Source organism: Botrytis deweyae (genome assembly GCF_014898535.1).
Source record: "Botrytis deweyae strain B1 chromosome Unknown BDEW_057, whole genome shotgun sequence".
In the NCBI taxonomy this organism is placed as follows: Eukaryota; Fungi; Ascomycota; class Leotiomycetes; order Helotiales; family Sclerotiniaceae; genus Botrytis; species Botrytis deweyae.
The window spans coordinates 105,393-118,514 of record NW_024066264.1 but is presented as its reverse complement, the minus strand read 5'-3'; the positions used below and the strand labels follow the sequence as shown (position 1 = coordinate 118,514).

Sequence of the window (13,122 nt, the reverse complement as noted above, 5' to 3'; positions counted from 1 at the left end):
AATGGCTTCTTCCCCTTAACATGGCAAATGCCGACATTGAACCTTTTCTATACTGACCTGCCAAGAACAGTAAGTCTTGTCTTTGAAATGCTTCGTTTCAATAAACAAACGCTATATCGTTCTTCAACGCAATACATGGTGATAATACGCCATCAAAACTTTTGATCGTTACCTTCCTTTCCGAGATGGGGAGAGGGGTCAGATCAAGCATCAGGTTCACGGGTCACTGGTGAGTCTTGGAGTATAAATAAGACGTCTCCATCTTCCTCTTTCTCTTCATCCACACAGCTTCATCTTCTACCTTGACTTGCCTCACCAGTTCTGTACTTCTTGCACCATGTTGTTCACCACCAGCCTTCTTGCATTCGCCGGCGCCGCTGCCGTATCGGCATCCCCAGTTGCCCAAGTCAAGTCTGCCGTTCTTCCGTTGGCCAAACACTCCAACGTCACCTCCATCAAGAACATCGTTGACAAAGGCCGTGCCCGTCTCAACAAGATCAACGGTATCGCAACTTCTGCCAAGCGTGCTACTGCAGTCAGCTCTGGCGCAGTCACTAACGAGGATGTCTCCTACGTTGCCCCAGTCGTAATTGGAGGTGCCACATACTCGCTCATCGTCGATACTGGATGTAAGTTACTTCTCCAATCTGCTCTTGAAACTCTTTACTAATGATTTTGCTCAGCCTCCAACACCTGGTGTGGTGCTCAGGCTTCTTGCGAGAAGTCCTCAACTGGTGTAGCCTCTGGTGGTACCGTCTCTGTCTCTTACGGTAGTGGTTCTTTCTCCGGAAGAGAGTACACAGACACCGTCAGCTTCGGCGGTCTAACCGTCAAGTCTCAATCCATTGGTGCTGCCACCAGCGCTTCTGGATTCTCTGGCGTCGATGGTATTCTCGGTGTTGGTCCAGTTGACCTTACTCAGGGTACCGTTTCTGGCCTCAATACCGTCCCAACCTTCATGGACAACCTCATGTCCCAAGGCTCCATCACTAGTGAGGTTCTTGGCGTTTACTTCAAGCCAGAATCTGGAAGCGATGATGATGACACCAACGGCGAGCTTACCCTCGGTGGTGTTGACACCTCAAAGTACACTGGTACTCTTACCTACTTCCCCAAGGCCACATCTGGCGAGGCCTCATCCTTCTGGGGTATCAACATCGCTGGTTTCACTTACGGCACTACATCCCTTGCAACATCCGCCACCGGAATTGTCGACACTGGAACCACTTTGATCTACATCCCAACCGCAGCTTACAACAAGTTCCTCACTGCCACCGGCGGTAGAACCGACAGCTCATCCAGTCTTGCTGTCTTCACCACCAAGCCAACAGCAAACTTTTCTATTAAGTTCGGAACCACAACCTACACCCTTACCCCAGCACAATACTTGGTCCCAACCGCCCAATACTCCTTCCAAGGTCTTAGCTCCGGCAAGTACTACGCCTGGATCAGCGACGGAGGTGCTTCCGGTGTCAACACCATCATTGGACAGAAGTTCTTGGAGCAATACTACTCCGTCTTTGACACCACCAACTCCCGTATTGGTTTCGCTACTGCCGCATAAATCGGTATGGCTTTGACTTGAAGAATGTAACTAGAATCTCTCACCTAGTATATAGCAAATTTACATTCAGTCAATAGTGTTTCGTTTTGATATTGATCATGTGATTGAACCATTGATTTCTGAAGACTTGGTTTCTTCTTGAGTGTAATCCAATCTGATAGATAGTTCCTGCTCCCAAGTATTAGCTCATCAAATAACAACAGCATCACGTGTAATTTCGAGACGTTATTCCATACGGTAAGTGACATATAAGCTGATAATGATTAGTTTATCGTTGCGATAGCTGTTATCATCACAGTCCCAATTCCAAGACGGACAGCAACAATCGATTGATAATTCGAAACTGGTGTAGGCGTAGGCGAAGTTTCTTCCACACAACCAATCGTCCGAAAGCTACTCGAGAACACTTTAGGTGAGGCACTGGCTTTCAGAGCATTCAGCGAAGCATTCAGATCAACGATTAAACGATCAATTTATAAAAAGTACGGAAATAACCTCATGTAGCAACATTCCATGCAATATTACCTTAAATGGTAATGTTAAAAACAAAACAATCTAAACTAGTACATACTAGACCCCAAACAGCATTTATACTAATCGAGGTACTAACACCTGAAATATTGCTGCATAGTGTTATTACCGCAAAAAGTATCACCAAAAGGGCAAAGTCACCGACCTCAGGGTTCGCCGACCTCCGGACTTCCTATTAAATCGTTCTGCCTCCACTGTAATGTACCCCAGAGAACTAGCAGAGCCTCATTCAATTGATGTTTGCAGAGTACTGTGAGACCGATGTTTGGGTAACCCTGATGAAACCGGCGTTGTGAATCTCAGACTACCTGTCACTGGGGATACGATTGCAATGTGATAATAATACACAGCGAACCACTATACCACAGATATTGCTGTATTAGCCCTCAAGTTCAACATCAATAGAGACTAAGTGGAAATCACCCCTTTGTGGACATCACCAAACATCCGGTTCCTTGACGTTGCGAGAAAATCTAATCAATCACATAGTCATTTCGAAATCATCTACTCCTCACACGCTGATCCATTGGATGACCAGATGTCTGATGACTAGAAAGCTTGCGATGCGATACGATGCGATGCTTCAAGATGCAAAAGAAAGACAAGAAAAATTCAAGCATTCACTCAAATACTCGCGAGAACAACACAGGATCATTATGAGTTCATCGAACTATCCAGCCGCAATGCGAACCCTGCTTTCAAGCATTCGAGCTACAATCAGAAATGGAGATAATGGAGGAATCATTCGAAATCATCATGAACACTGCCTCTCGAATTATAGATGCAAAGCTTTACAACAGTACGAACATCCAAGCCCATGAAATCAGACTATAACTAACACTAAAAGGAATTGCGAGCACGGGTATAGACAAAGTAGGTTCACTCAGGTGAAACCCTATTATTGAAACAGAATGTGCACTGTGCTACGACCTCTCAAATGCAAGAGTCCCAGTCAGCAAACTCTGAGGGCCAATTTTGTAGATATAAACACTGTGAAGGTGGGACAAGCAAGGTGAGAGGAAGAATGAGCAGCGGTGGATGAGGATTAGAGAGCGAAATAGGATAAAAGAACCTGTAAATTTTGCCGACTTTCAATGTTGATCTTCTGAGTCATGAGAATGAGAGATTCCAGAACGTAAAATGGAAAGGGTTGACAAAAGATGAAATAAATGAGTTTAAATTGTGAATATTGAGTATGATCTGGAAAATCGTGTATGAGGTAGAATCTCATCCGTGTTGCTCCAATTTTTATAGTATATATTGATAGTATAGCCAAACGGGAATCCTGACAGTCCTGAATTTTTCTAGTACCCATGGTAATATGCTTACATGCCTCTACTCGATTTTAATGGCCAACTTGCCAAAATGTTTCTGGTCCCACATGTATTGATAAGCCTCTTTAAGCTCATCCAGACCGAATACCTTTTCATCGACCACTGGCTTGATTCCGTTTGCATCAATTGACCTGTTCATATCCTCGAACATCTCTCTGCTTCCTACGAGCAAACCTCTGACCGTACAGACGTTTGTCAAACAGTCCAAAAATCCTGGCTCCTTTTCATTTGCTTGTCCGCCCACAAATCCAATTATACTGATCACGCCGTCGATCTTGATGGCTTGTAGAGATTGTGCCATGGTAGTGGGACCGCCGACTTCGAGAATGTGCGCTACGCCAGCGGACTTAGGAGTAAGGGATTTTGCATGTGCACCCCATTCTGGAGTGGTTTTGTAATTGATTACGTGATCGGCACCGAGTTTCTTAAGTGTCGAAGCTTTTGACTCGGAGGAGGTTGTGGCAATTACGGTTGCCCCAGCTGCTTTGGCAAATTGGACAGCGAATATGCTAACACCACCAGTTCCTTGCGTGAGAACCACATCACCAGGTTTCAGCGGCTTCAATCCATATAGAGCATTCCAGGCTGTGACGGCGGCACATGGCAGAGTTGCTCCTTCGAGGTATGAAAGGGAGGAAGGCATGTCTACGAGCCCATTTTCGTTGAAGACACCGTGTTGACGAAGCGTACCATCCACGGCACCACCCAAGCCACTTTGGATAGATAAATGATCGAGCGAACCACCATAGTGAGTTTGACTGAAAAGGGTAAGGACCTTGGCACCGGGGGTAAATCGAGTTACTTTTGATCCAACAGCAAGGACTTCACCAGCACCATCAGAGCCAGGAATTATGCCATCTCTAAGTGGAAATGGATATTGACCCTAGGGAAGAGAATAAGTGATTAGTTTTACCTACGGGAGCAGTGCTATCAAAGGAAGCATTGGTTTTGCACACTTACCTTGGGTATTATCAAATCTCTGTAGTTCAATGAAGCAGCGTGAAATTTCACGAGAACGTCGTTAGCACCCAATTCTGGAAGTGTAGCTTGAGTATCATATTTCAAGCTATCAAATCCGTTTGATCCTTCGATTCTCCAAGTTTTGGTGGTTTTGGGGATGGATTGGGACATGTTGATTAGTTGTGAATTATATATGTAGATGTGAGTGAAGTGTGAGGTTCAATGAACGGGAATATAAAGCTGTCAATAGTGTCGATGTGATAAAGATGTGAATAGCAGATATATACCAAGTACAAAGAACATGATCGTTGGGATCACCCCGCCTGGGTGGATTGTTCATGATCCACAACTTAGTATCTCCTAGTTTGATGATGTAGACACATCGGAGATATGGTTTCTTGACCATTGAGATTGTCTGATAGCATTCTCTTTGATGGAGAAGTTTACTTAATCAAAAACGTTGATTTCTCATCAACAAGAAACTCAAAATGAAATTACAAATCCTTTGATACTTTAGTGGTAAGAGGGAGAAATTGTCCGATCAGAAACAAAGATTCATCGACAAAAGATTGAGTAAACATGGTATTACATAAGAAAGTGGAACAGATCCAAAGGATGGGCCACAACTTGACATGTCTTGATGTCCTTTTGAGGTTATTCCCAGTAATGAAGCAATGACGTCTAGAACCTTGGAAGCCGAGATATGAGCGAACTACGGTACCAGTTAAACTCTGCCAAAAATCACATGATCCCACTGGACCACCAATCAATCTTCGTCTTGAGAGCCACCTCTAATCTTGGCTCTGATGATGGATGACAAATGATAAAACTTACCCATCACTTTGTAAGTCAACCCATCGAGCCCATATCAACAAAATTTGCCATTCCTTGAAACGGTCTCAAGTACTAGGTGTACATCGTATATTGATAGTTGTACTTTATCTGTACACTCATCTCACGCACGAGATAATCTCGACCATCTACTAATATATATCGTCTATTTACTACCAGCAGCTACTTCATAACGAGACCTTGATAATTTTCGGAGACTTTGTTCCTAGGCAAGATACTTCAAGTACCTGTGAACAGACAAGATTGACATTCGGGATCGGGCATCCATTCATTATCATTTCGGCTGTACATGTTCGGCAGTCCTCTGGTGCTCTTTATCATGTTTTCAAGAAATAACATATTCACATGCTTGTTATGAAGCTCAATGCCTTCGAGGTACTACCCCTAGTAACCTTTGAAGTACCTTCCCAAGTAGGTAGGATCTCAATACAGTCTAGAATTCAATATCTGTAGGCATAACCATAGGGATTCGGCTTAAGTTAAAGGAACGAACTTGGGATTGAAAAGATGAGTATTGGGTTTCAATTTCTAATCGCCTTACAAGCGCCCCAACGGGCTGACCTCTTAACATGTGGTTTAGTGATGGTGTTCCTGACGGCTGACACTTCAATAGGTGCCGAATTTCGCACCGTTCAGATCGACTCTAAAAGATCATTCCATCAAGAGTGCTCAAAGGATGACTATCCAGAATTACTAAACCTACGTGGTGGGATCGTGGTGGTACCATATACACCTAGTCCCACCTTACAATACTGCGACATTGATCTCATGTTGACTTCAAATGCAGTACCACATCGCCTCGAGTAATTCAGAGTGTCACGACATCAGAATTGTCACTCGAGTTGGCATGCCATGTCATGGATATCAGCGTCTGACCTCCAAAAGATATCCCAACACTCATTGTACAATTTTGAAAATCTTCCTATGAGAGCATCTTTGCATCGAAAAAGGCGTTTCTGACGGTCTTGTTCAGCATGTTTGTTAACACGTGTGGCTGGGGGGAAATGCATCTTACTTTGTGATCCCACCTCAATTCCATCCTAGTTCCAGAATGGAATGTACTAAGCCATCAAACTGTTTCGAATTCCTCCGATATCAGTTTTTCGCCATCGAAGGACCGATATGAGTTTCTACATTGGTAAACATTTTCCGACCCTCCAAATTCGTGTTTGGTGCGATCTAAGATTCAGGTCGTGATCACCATATGTTAAGAAAGCAAGAAACAAGGATCTTCAAGTCAGCTGGTGTTTGAGAGTGAAGAAGGTCAACCAAAAAACATAAAGATTATCAAGCTGTGAGACTTATGGCAAGAGGCTCGTTGATCTGGGGTAACAAGGTAAAAAAAAAGTGCGGGAACATCGGCCCATTCACCGCAGCGCTTCTCTCACGATGCAGGTTTCACTAGAACGTGGAGGAATCGGAGATTTTTCCGTGGTTTTAATGTTCAATATTGGTCAACTGGTTCCTGGAAAATCAATATATCAGTACACGGGTCCAGTCATTTCTTTTACTCATGATTCGACAACCTCACGACGCACTTATGAACTTGGGGTTCAGAAAAAGGGGTCCCCGGGATGGTCTCAATGTATAATAATGGCACGTATATTTTCATCTGGATAACCTTAGTATATCGCGCCAGCCTTAAGATTTCCACCTCGATGGCGGCGGATTTCGGCTCCTGAAGAGACACGGGCCATATTGCGCTTCTCGGGTGGCTGGCTAAAGCTTATCATCTAACTAATATCTTTGACAACCTAGACACGGAGTCCGAGACGAAATGCCTACGTTATATCTCATCCTGGCACATGATATTACAAGGGACCATGGAAAGTAGCATTGTCACATCTAGATACCAACAATCTGCCACCCCTGCCTGAAATGAATGAAGTGAATGATTCGCATGATGACAAAATCTAATGTCACCTCAACTGAGATTGACTGAAAGGAAAAGAAGCAAGTACCGACTTTGGAGAAGAACAGAGTTACTTCTGAATCTCAAGGAATGGAGAATTTCACGGGGAAATTTAACATGGATCTCCTCGGGACTCCGCATCTTGGTCCTACTAACAGCTGCACCTGCATATGGCAGTTCCAGTTTTCTCACGCTTATCAAGGCCTCGCACCTGGTAATACGTGGGGATCTTTTTGATCTGGAGAAGGATAGACCTTCAGGATTCTGTTGGATGTGCATATTGCATGCTGCACCTTTTCGAAAGCCTGACGTGACCCGACTGTTACCGACCTTGGAGATGAGATAGAGAGTGAATTTATGAATTGTTTTATTGATCACGGCTTAAAATGTGACTTTGCTTACGAGCTTTCATCAAATCAACACAATCAATATGGGGTTGCCAAGAAGTTGGGGTCGGGCACAGAGTCACATTGGGATTAGAGCAACACTTATAAAAGTGCAAGCGAAAGCATGTGCAGACGAGCAAGCTCGAATAAGGACGAGGAACATCGGACCGTTTGGTGCTTGGATGGTCAAGTAACCAGGAATAACCACTAACAATTCAATGAGAACAATACTGGTCGTACCATATCCGATTCCTTTTCGGTAAGTAAGTATGTATGAGAATTGACATGCATTCAGCACCAGCTAGACTCGAGTACCCAACCTCGCTAACGTACTATTTGCTATCCATAATCTTATTACCGTGTCGTGAATGTTGTTTGCATGTGTTTGTTGCATTGATCTTCCCAGAACATGTGTGGTTGCGTTCGGGAAGATGCTGCTAATGGCATGCTGCGTTGAAGATTGGAAACTGCTGACCACAAAGCCAGAATTTGGATTGATGATGATTGAAGTGTGGAGATCTGTGTGGTGCCCGAAAGGAAGTTACCTCGGGCTGAAAATGGCGATCAGAGAGGGGGACTTGATGTACCTACCTCAACATTGCAAATATTATGCGCACCATTACGGTGGATCACGATGGATGGAATAATCACTTTGGATTCCATAATTAAAATACATGAGAAAGGTCTCCAAAAGATCTATTACGGCTTCTAGAAAAGCGGGAACTGAATCAAATGTTGATGCTTCATTGGCGCGTTAATTGTCAAAATAGAGTTGGAGCACAAACTCATACCGAGTACACACATACCATATACTACCACAACATAATATCTAATTGAGAAAGAAAGAAAGAAAACGAGCAAGCAGGCAAGCTTTCATTGAGCAACGGACTTGCACATCACATTACGGATCTCAGCACCGTATCATCACTAAATTGACGCCACCCACTTTCACCTCTTCTTTCGCATTTGTCTCAACTCGATGTACCGAGTATATTAAGATGAAAAGGGGTGTGGGGAAGGGTAATTCTAAAATGCTATGGAGAAATAAGGTCTCGAGGGGGGAAATGAACACAGATCATTACCTTGTCCCAACAACAATGATTGTCGTCCTCAAAATTTCTTAAATTTTTCCTGGTCACACCAACCTCGGAGGGGGGGGTCGACTTGGGTTGAACTGGGTTGACCTGAGGGGGGCCCTGATGATCACTCATTTGAGGATTTCGATTTCAAAGGATGTGGAATCTGGATTGTCTTGACAACTTCCTGAATAACTCACTCGTTCATGTGTGCAACACTACTAAGAGACAATAGTAGAGATCGTATCCCTGATCCCGTTTTCTTGGGGGTGACTTATTGCGCAAGCTCATGGACTAGAACACTAGAACACTGTTGACAAGATTGAGAACTGCCAATTGAACGATAGAGCCGTGTCCTACCGAGTTGACTAATTTTCCTTTTGTCCAATCCTTCTCAATCCACTGAATAGAGTTGACGGATGGCAAATATTAAGATTTCGCCAGAGACTCACTCCACTCCGTTCTCCACTCCACCAACAGCTAGCTAAACGAGCTACTGCTAGTCTCTTACATATTTGGACCCCATGTCAACCTCAACCAAGTCATTGATTTAATGGCAAAACGAAACAACGAGATTATGAAAGTGCTGTAGGAGAGAGAAAGAAAAAAAACGATAAGTGATATTATGTTTATCATACATACCCTATGCCTACATTGTCACTGGCCGCCCTCATTCATATTGAGTATCCTTGGTTGAGTGATGGAATTTCAACAAAAAATTCAAACCTTGTTCACACCAACCACCAGAGCACCCTTGATGGTTCAATCTTCGATTTCAAGATTTTCGGAAAAAGTATGACCGAAGGAAAAGACATTCGGAGGTGATGCCACCGTGGGGTAGGCTCTCCGAGACCAAAGGACCAGCATCTGCATACCCTGGACCTATTCGCTGATTTTCTCAATCCTTGTTCTCTCCACAAGTCAAGATCAATAAACTTAGGGAAAGGAACATGCCTCTTGTCCTTTACCGGTACTTCATGCGAACCCCGCCATATAGTTCATAGACTTTATTAGTTCATGAGCTCATGTTAGAGACATTGCCCTGTCACCTTGTGGCTATTATTTTAGCTTTTTATTTCCCCTTCCAAGACGGTCCTGCTGATATACAGGGAGCCAAGGTATATGTCAGTTCCATGCCGTATTCAGGAGATATAGATGCTCGAATCGCACTCTTACAAACATCTTAGAACCTTATTTACTTGCATCTTCTGGAAAGCTCGTCATCTGTCAACTATTAAATCTGTCAACCATTAACAGAGCTTCCATCACAGCTAGATTAAGTCTCTTCAAACCAACCTTGTTCTAGCAACTTTGTTTGCGCATCAACTCCAAAATGCTTTCCAACCCCCTTCATCGTTTCTCGGCATATAATACTATGCCCTCAAACAATATGCTGTCTAACGGGCACTTACCATCCAACCATATGCACACTTCAGGCTTAGATACTCTTGCTCATGGCTCACAATATGCTATCTCACAGCTTCACCAACAACAAGTGGACATTCGTCAAAACTCACAGGGTCACAGAAATGCTACTTCAAAACATCGACAGCATCCTTATGCAATGGGAATTCCAGGAGGCAACGCTGCATCTGCCAGAGGGACCGGGAATTCTGGACCAATTCGGAGAAGAATCAGCAGAGCTTGCGACCAGTGTAATCAGCTCAGAACTAAATGCGATGGTCAAAGTCCCTGCGCTCATTGTGTCGGTAAGTATTTTCATTGAGATCTAACGGATAAGGCTCATGAGGATATAGAATTTGGACTAGGATGCGAGTATATCCGTGAACGAAAAAAGCGAGGAAAAGCTTCCCGAAAAGACCTTGCACAACAAGCCGCCGCCGCCGCCGCTGCCAATGGACAAAAATCACCTACTGATCAATCGTCCGAAGAGAGATCGCCCGTGGAGTCCCGCAATGATCCAACTTCCGCCATTTCCTTGACAAACGAAAATGTTGAATTCCCACGACATACACCATCTAGGTCTTTAAGTCTTAACACAGCCGCCGTTGAAAAGCCTTCAGCTCGTGAACTGATGAAAGGAAGAATTCGTGCTGGTAGTCTCGAAAGCCTCACAGAAGTACCATCCCAAGGACATCCGCCCCACGTTAGCCGCGCAGACGTCGATCAAATCGGGAGTCCTGGGTCCCTGAATTTGCATGGCTATTCAAGCATGCACGGTTACCGCTCTACCTTAAATCCCCACATGATGAACGGCAGTGGCAGTCATACAAACTTTAACACTTCGCAGACCGGTTATTCAGATCTACCCTATGCTATACAGGGCCAAAGCCCGCCTAATTTTACGGGTAATACCCAAGGTCAGTTTCGTTTAGCCGAAAGCCCTTTGACCGGTTTTCCTATGGGCTCTGAGGCCCCTTCACCCGGTGGGTGGATGTCATTACCCTCTCCTTCAAACCAGTACCAACACGTGACACATCAGAACTTCAATGCACCTCTACGATATCCCGTGCTACAGCCATTGGTACCTCACCTTGGCAGTATCATCCCCATCCCTTTAGCTTGTGATTTACTCGAATTATATTTCGCAAGCTCGTCATCAGCTTTGATGCACCCTACCTCTCCTTATATTCTCGGATACGTCTTTCGCAAACACTCGATACTTCACCCTACGAAACCTCGGCAATGTACGCCTGCCTTACTTGCTAGCATATTATGGGTTGTGGCACAAACTAGTGACGCAGCTTTTCTAACAGCCAGTCCATCATCCCGTGGACGAATTTGTCAAAAATTACTCGAACTCACTGTCGGTCTTCTTAAACCTCTCATTCATGGAACGTCCGGAAGCAATGAATCTGCTTCCAATTTCTCTAATACTGTCATTAATGGTGTGGCGTTAGGTGGTCTTGGTGTAGCAATGCCTGGTTCGGTTTCTACAGATACACTGAATGAAACAGGTGCTTTTGGTGCAGCTGGCACTCTTGACGATGTTATAACTTATATTCATCTCGCTACTGTTGTTTCAGCTAGCGAGTACAAAGGAGCGAGCCTGCGTTGGTGGAATGCGGCTTGGTCATTAGCTCGTGAACTTAAATTAGGAAGGGAATTACCCCACCATCCAGCACCAATGGCTCCAGAACAACCAAATGAAGGAGCCAATGATGTGGATGCTGATGGAGAAGATGATGATGAATTACCTCGAACTCCAGGGCCGATATCTGAAGAAGAGAGGGAAGAGAGAAGAAGGATATGGTGGCTTTGTTATACAGTGGACAGGCACCTCGCATTGTGTTACAACAGGCCACTCTTTCTGTTAGATATAGAATGTGATGGTCTTCTCCAGCCAATGGATGACGCATTGTGGCAGGCTGGAGAATACTATACTGGTGATTCAAGCATTCATATTACTTCCCCTTCGGGCACTCATCGTATACGGAGGCACGGACCTAACTTTGAGTGTACTGGACATAGTATATTCGGATACTTCCTACCCCTCATGACGATTCTCGGCGAGATCGTAGACCTCTACCACGCCAAAAACCATCCTCGATTTGGCATTGGCTTTCGCTCTGCTCGCGAGTGGGACGATCATGCTAACGAAATCGCAAAACAACTCGATGCCTATGGTCAGAGTCTACGAGCCTTCGAATTGGAGCAAATCCCCCCCTTGCCAGATGACCAAAAAGATCAGAACATGGAAGGAAACAATTCATCCTCTACACCAAACAAATCTCTCGAACACAACGATATCGGCTCTCCTTCAGTTCATTCAGTTCACACCGTATCCTCCAGTCACGTCTCCGAAGCCAATATCCAAACACGGATTGTGGTAGCTTACGGTACACATGTCATGCATGTTCTTCACATCTTATTAACGGGAAAATGGGACCCGATTTCTTTACTTGATGATAACGACCTATGGATCTCGTCGCAGAGTTTTATCAACGCAACGGGACATGCTGTTAGTGCAGCAGAAGCCATAAACAATATATTGGAATACGATCCCGGGTTGGAGTTTATGCCGTTTTTCTTTGGTGTGTATTTGTTGCAGGGTAGCTTTCTGTTGTTACTCATCGCCGATAAACTTCAGGTATGTTTCTTTCCCGTCTACATTTTTTTCCTCCAGAGAAATCATGTGAATCATGAAACTAACATCAACAAATAGGTCGAAGCATCACCCAGCGTAGTAAAAGCCTGTGAAACTATCGTCCGAGCCCACGAAGCCTGTGTCGCGACGCTGAACACAGAATACCAGGTTCGTTTCGCATTGATTCATTTATTCATTGATCCATACCCCCTTCTTCCCCTCTCCACCCTTGATATCGCATCCGCAAAAAACTAACATCAAACTCCAGCGCAATTTCCGCAAAGTGATGCGCTCAGCACTCGCACAGGTGCGCGGTCGCATCCCAGAAGACTTCAACGAGCAACAGTTGAAGCGGAGAGAAGTGCTCTCTCTATATCGCTGGACGGGCGATGGAACGGGTCTAGCTTTATGAGATTTTCTTTTTTCTCTTTTTTTCCTCTCTTGGCGCGCTTTTGCTTT

General features: G+C 44.5%; 3 protein-coding genes across 3 annotated transcripts; 2 read left to right on the top strand and 1 right to left on the bottom strand.

Annotated features, from left to right (window-relative positions):
- Positions 1-337: 337 nt before the first annotated feature.
- On the top strand, positions 338-1,564 carry EAE98_012035 (uncharacterized protein; the record flags this gene model as incomplete). The annotated part of the gene is made up of 2 exons (XM_038959659.1): positions 338-629; positions 684-1,564. The coding sequence occupies 2 exons, from the start codon at positions 338-340 to the stop codon at positions 1,562-1,564; spliced, it is 1,173 nt and encodes a 390-aa protein (XP_038803975.1).
- Positions 1,565-3,430: 1,866 nt separating this feature from the next.
- Positions 3,431-4,560, bottom strand: EAE98_012034 (uncharacterized protein; the record flags this gene model as incomplete). Its single annotated transcript, XM_038959658.1, has 2 exons — positions 3,431-4,312; positions 4,390-4,560. 2 exons carry the CDS (start codon positions 4,558-4,560, stop codon positions 3,431-3,433), a joined length of 1,053 nt encoding a protein of 350 aa, XP_038803974.1.
- A 5,445-nt stretch (positions 4,561-10,005) lies between these two features.
- EAE98_012033 (uncharacterized protein) lies at positions 10,006-13,075 on the top strand (the record flags this gene model as incomplete). Its single annotated transcript, XM_038959657.1, has 4 exons — positions 10,006-10,324; positions 10,373-12,666; positions 12,742-12,831; positions 12,932-13,075. The coding sequence occupies 4 exons, from the start codon at positions 10,006-10,008 to the stop codon at positions 13,073-13,075; spliced, it is 2,847 nt and encodes a 948-aa protein (XP_038803973.1).
- Between the last annotated feature and the right edge of the window lie 47 nt (positions 13,076-13,122).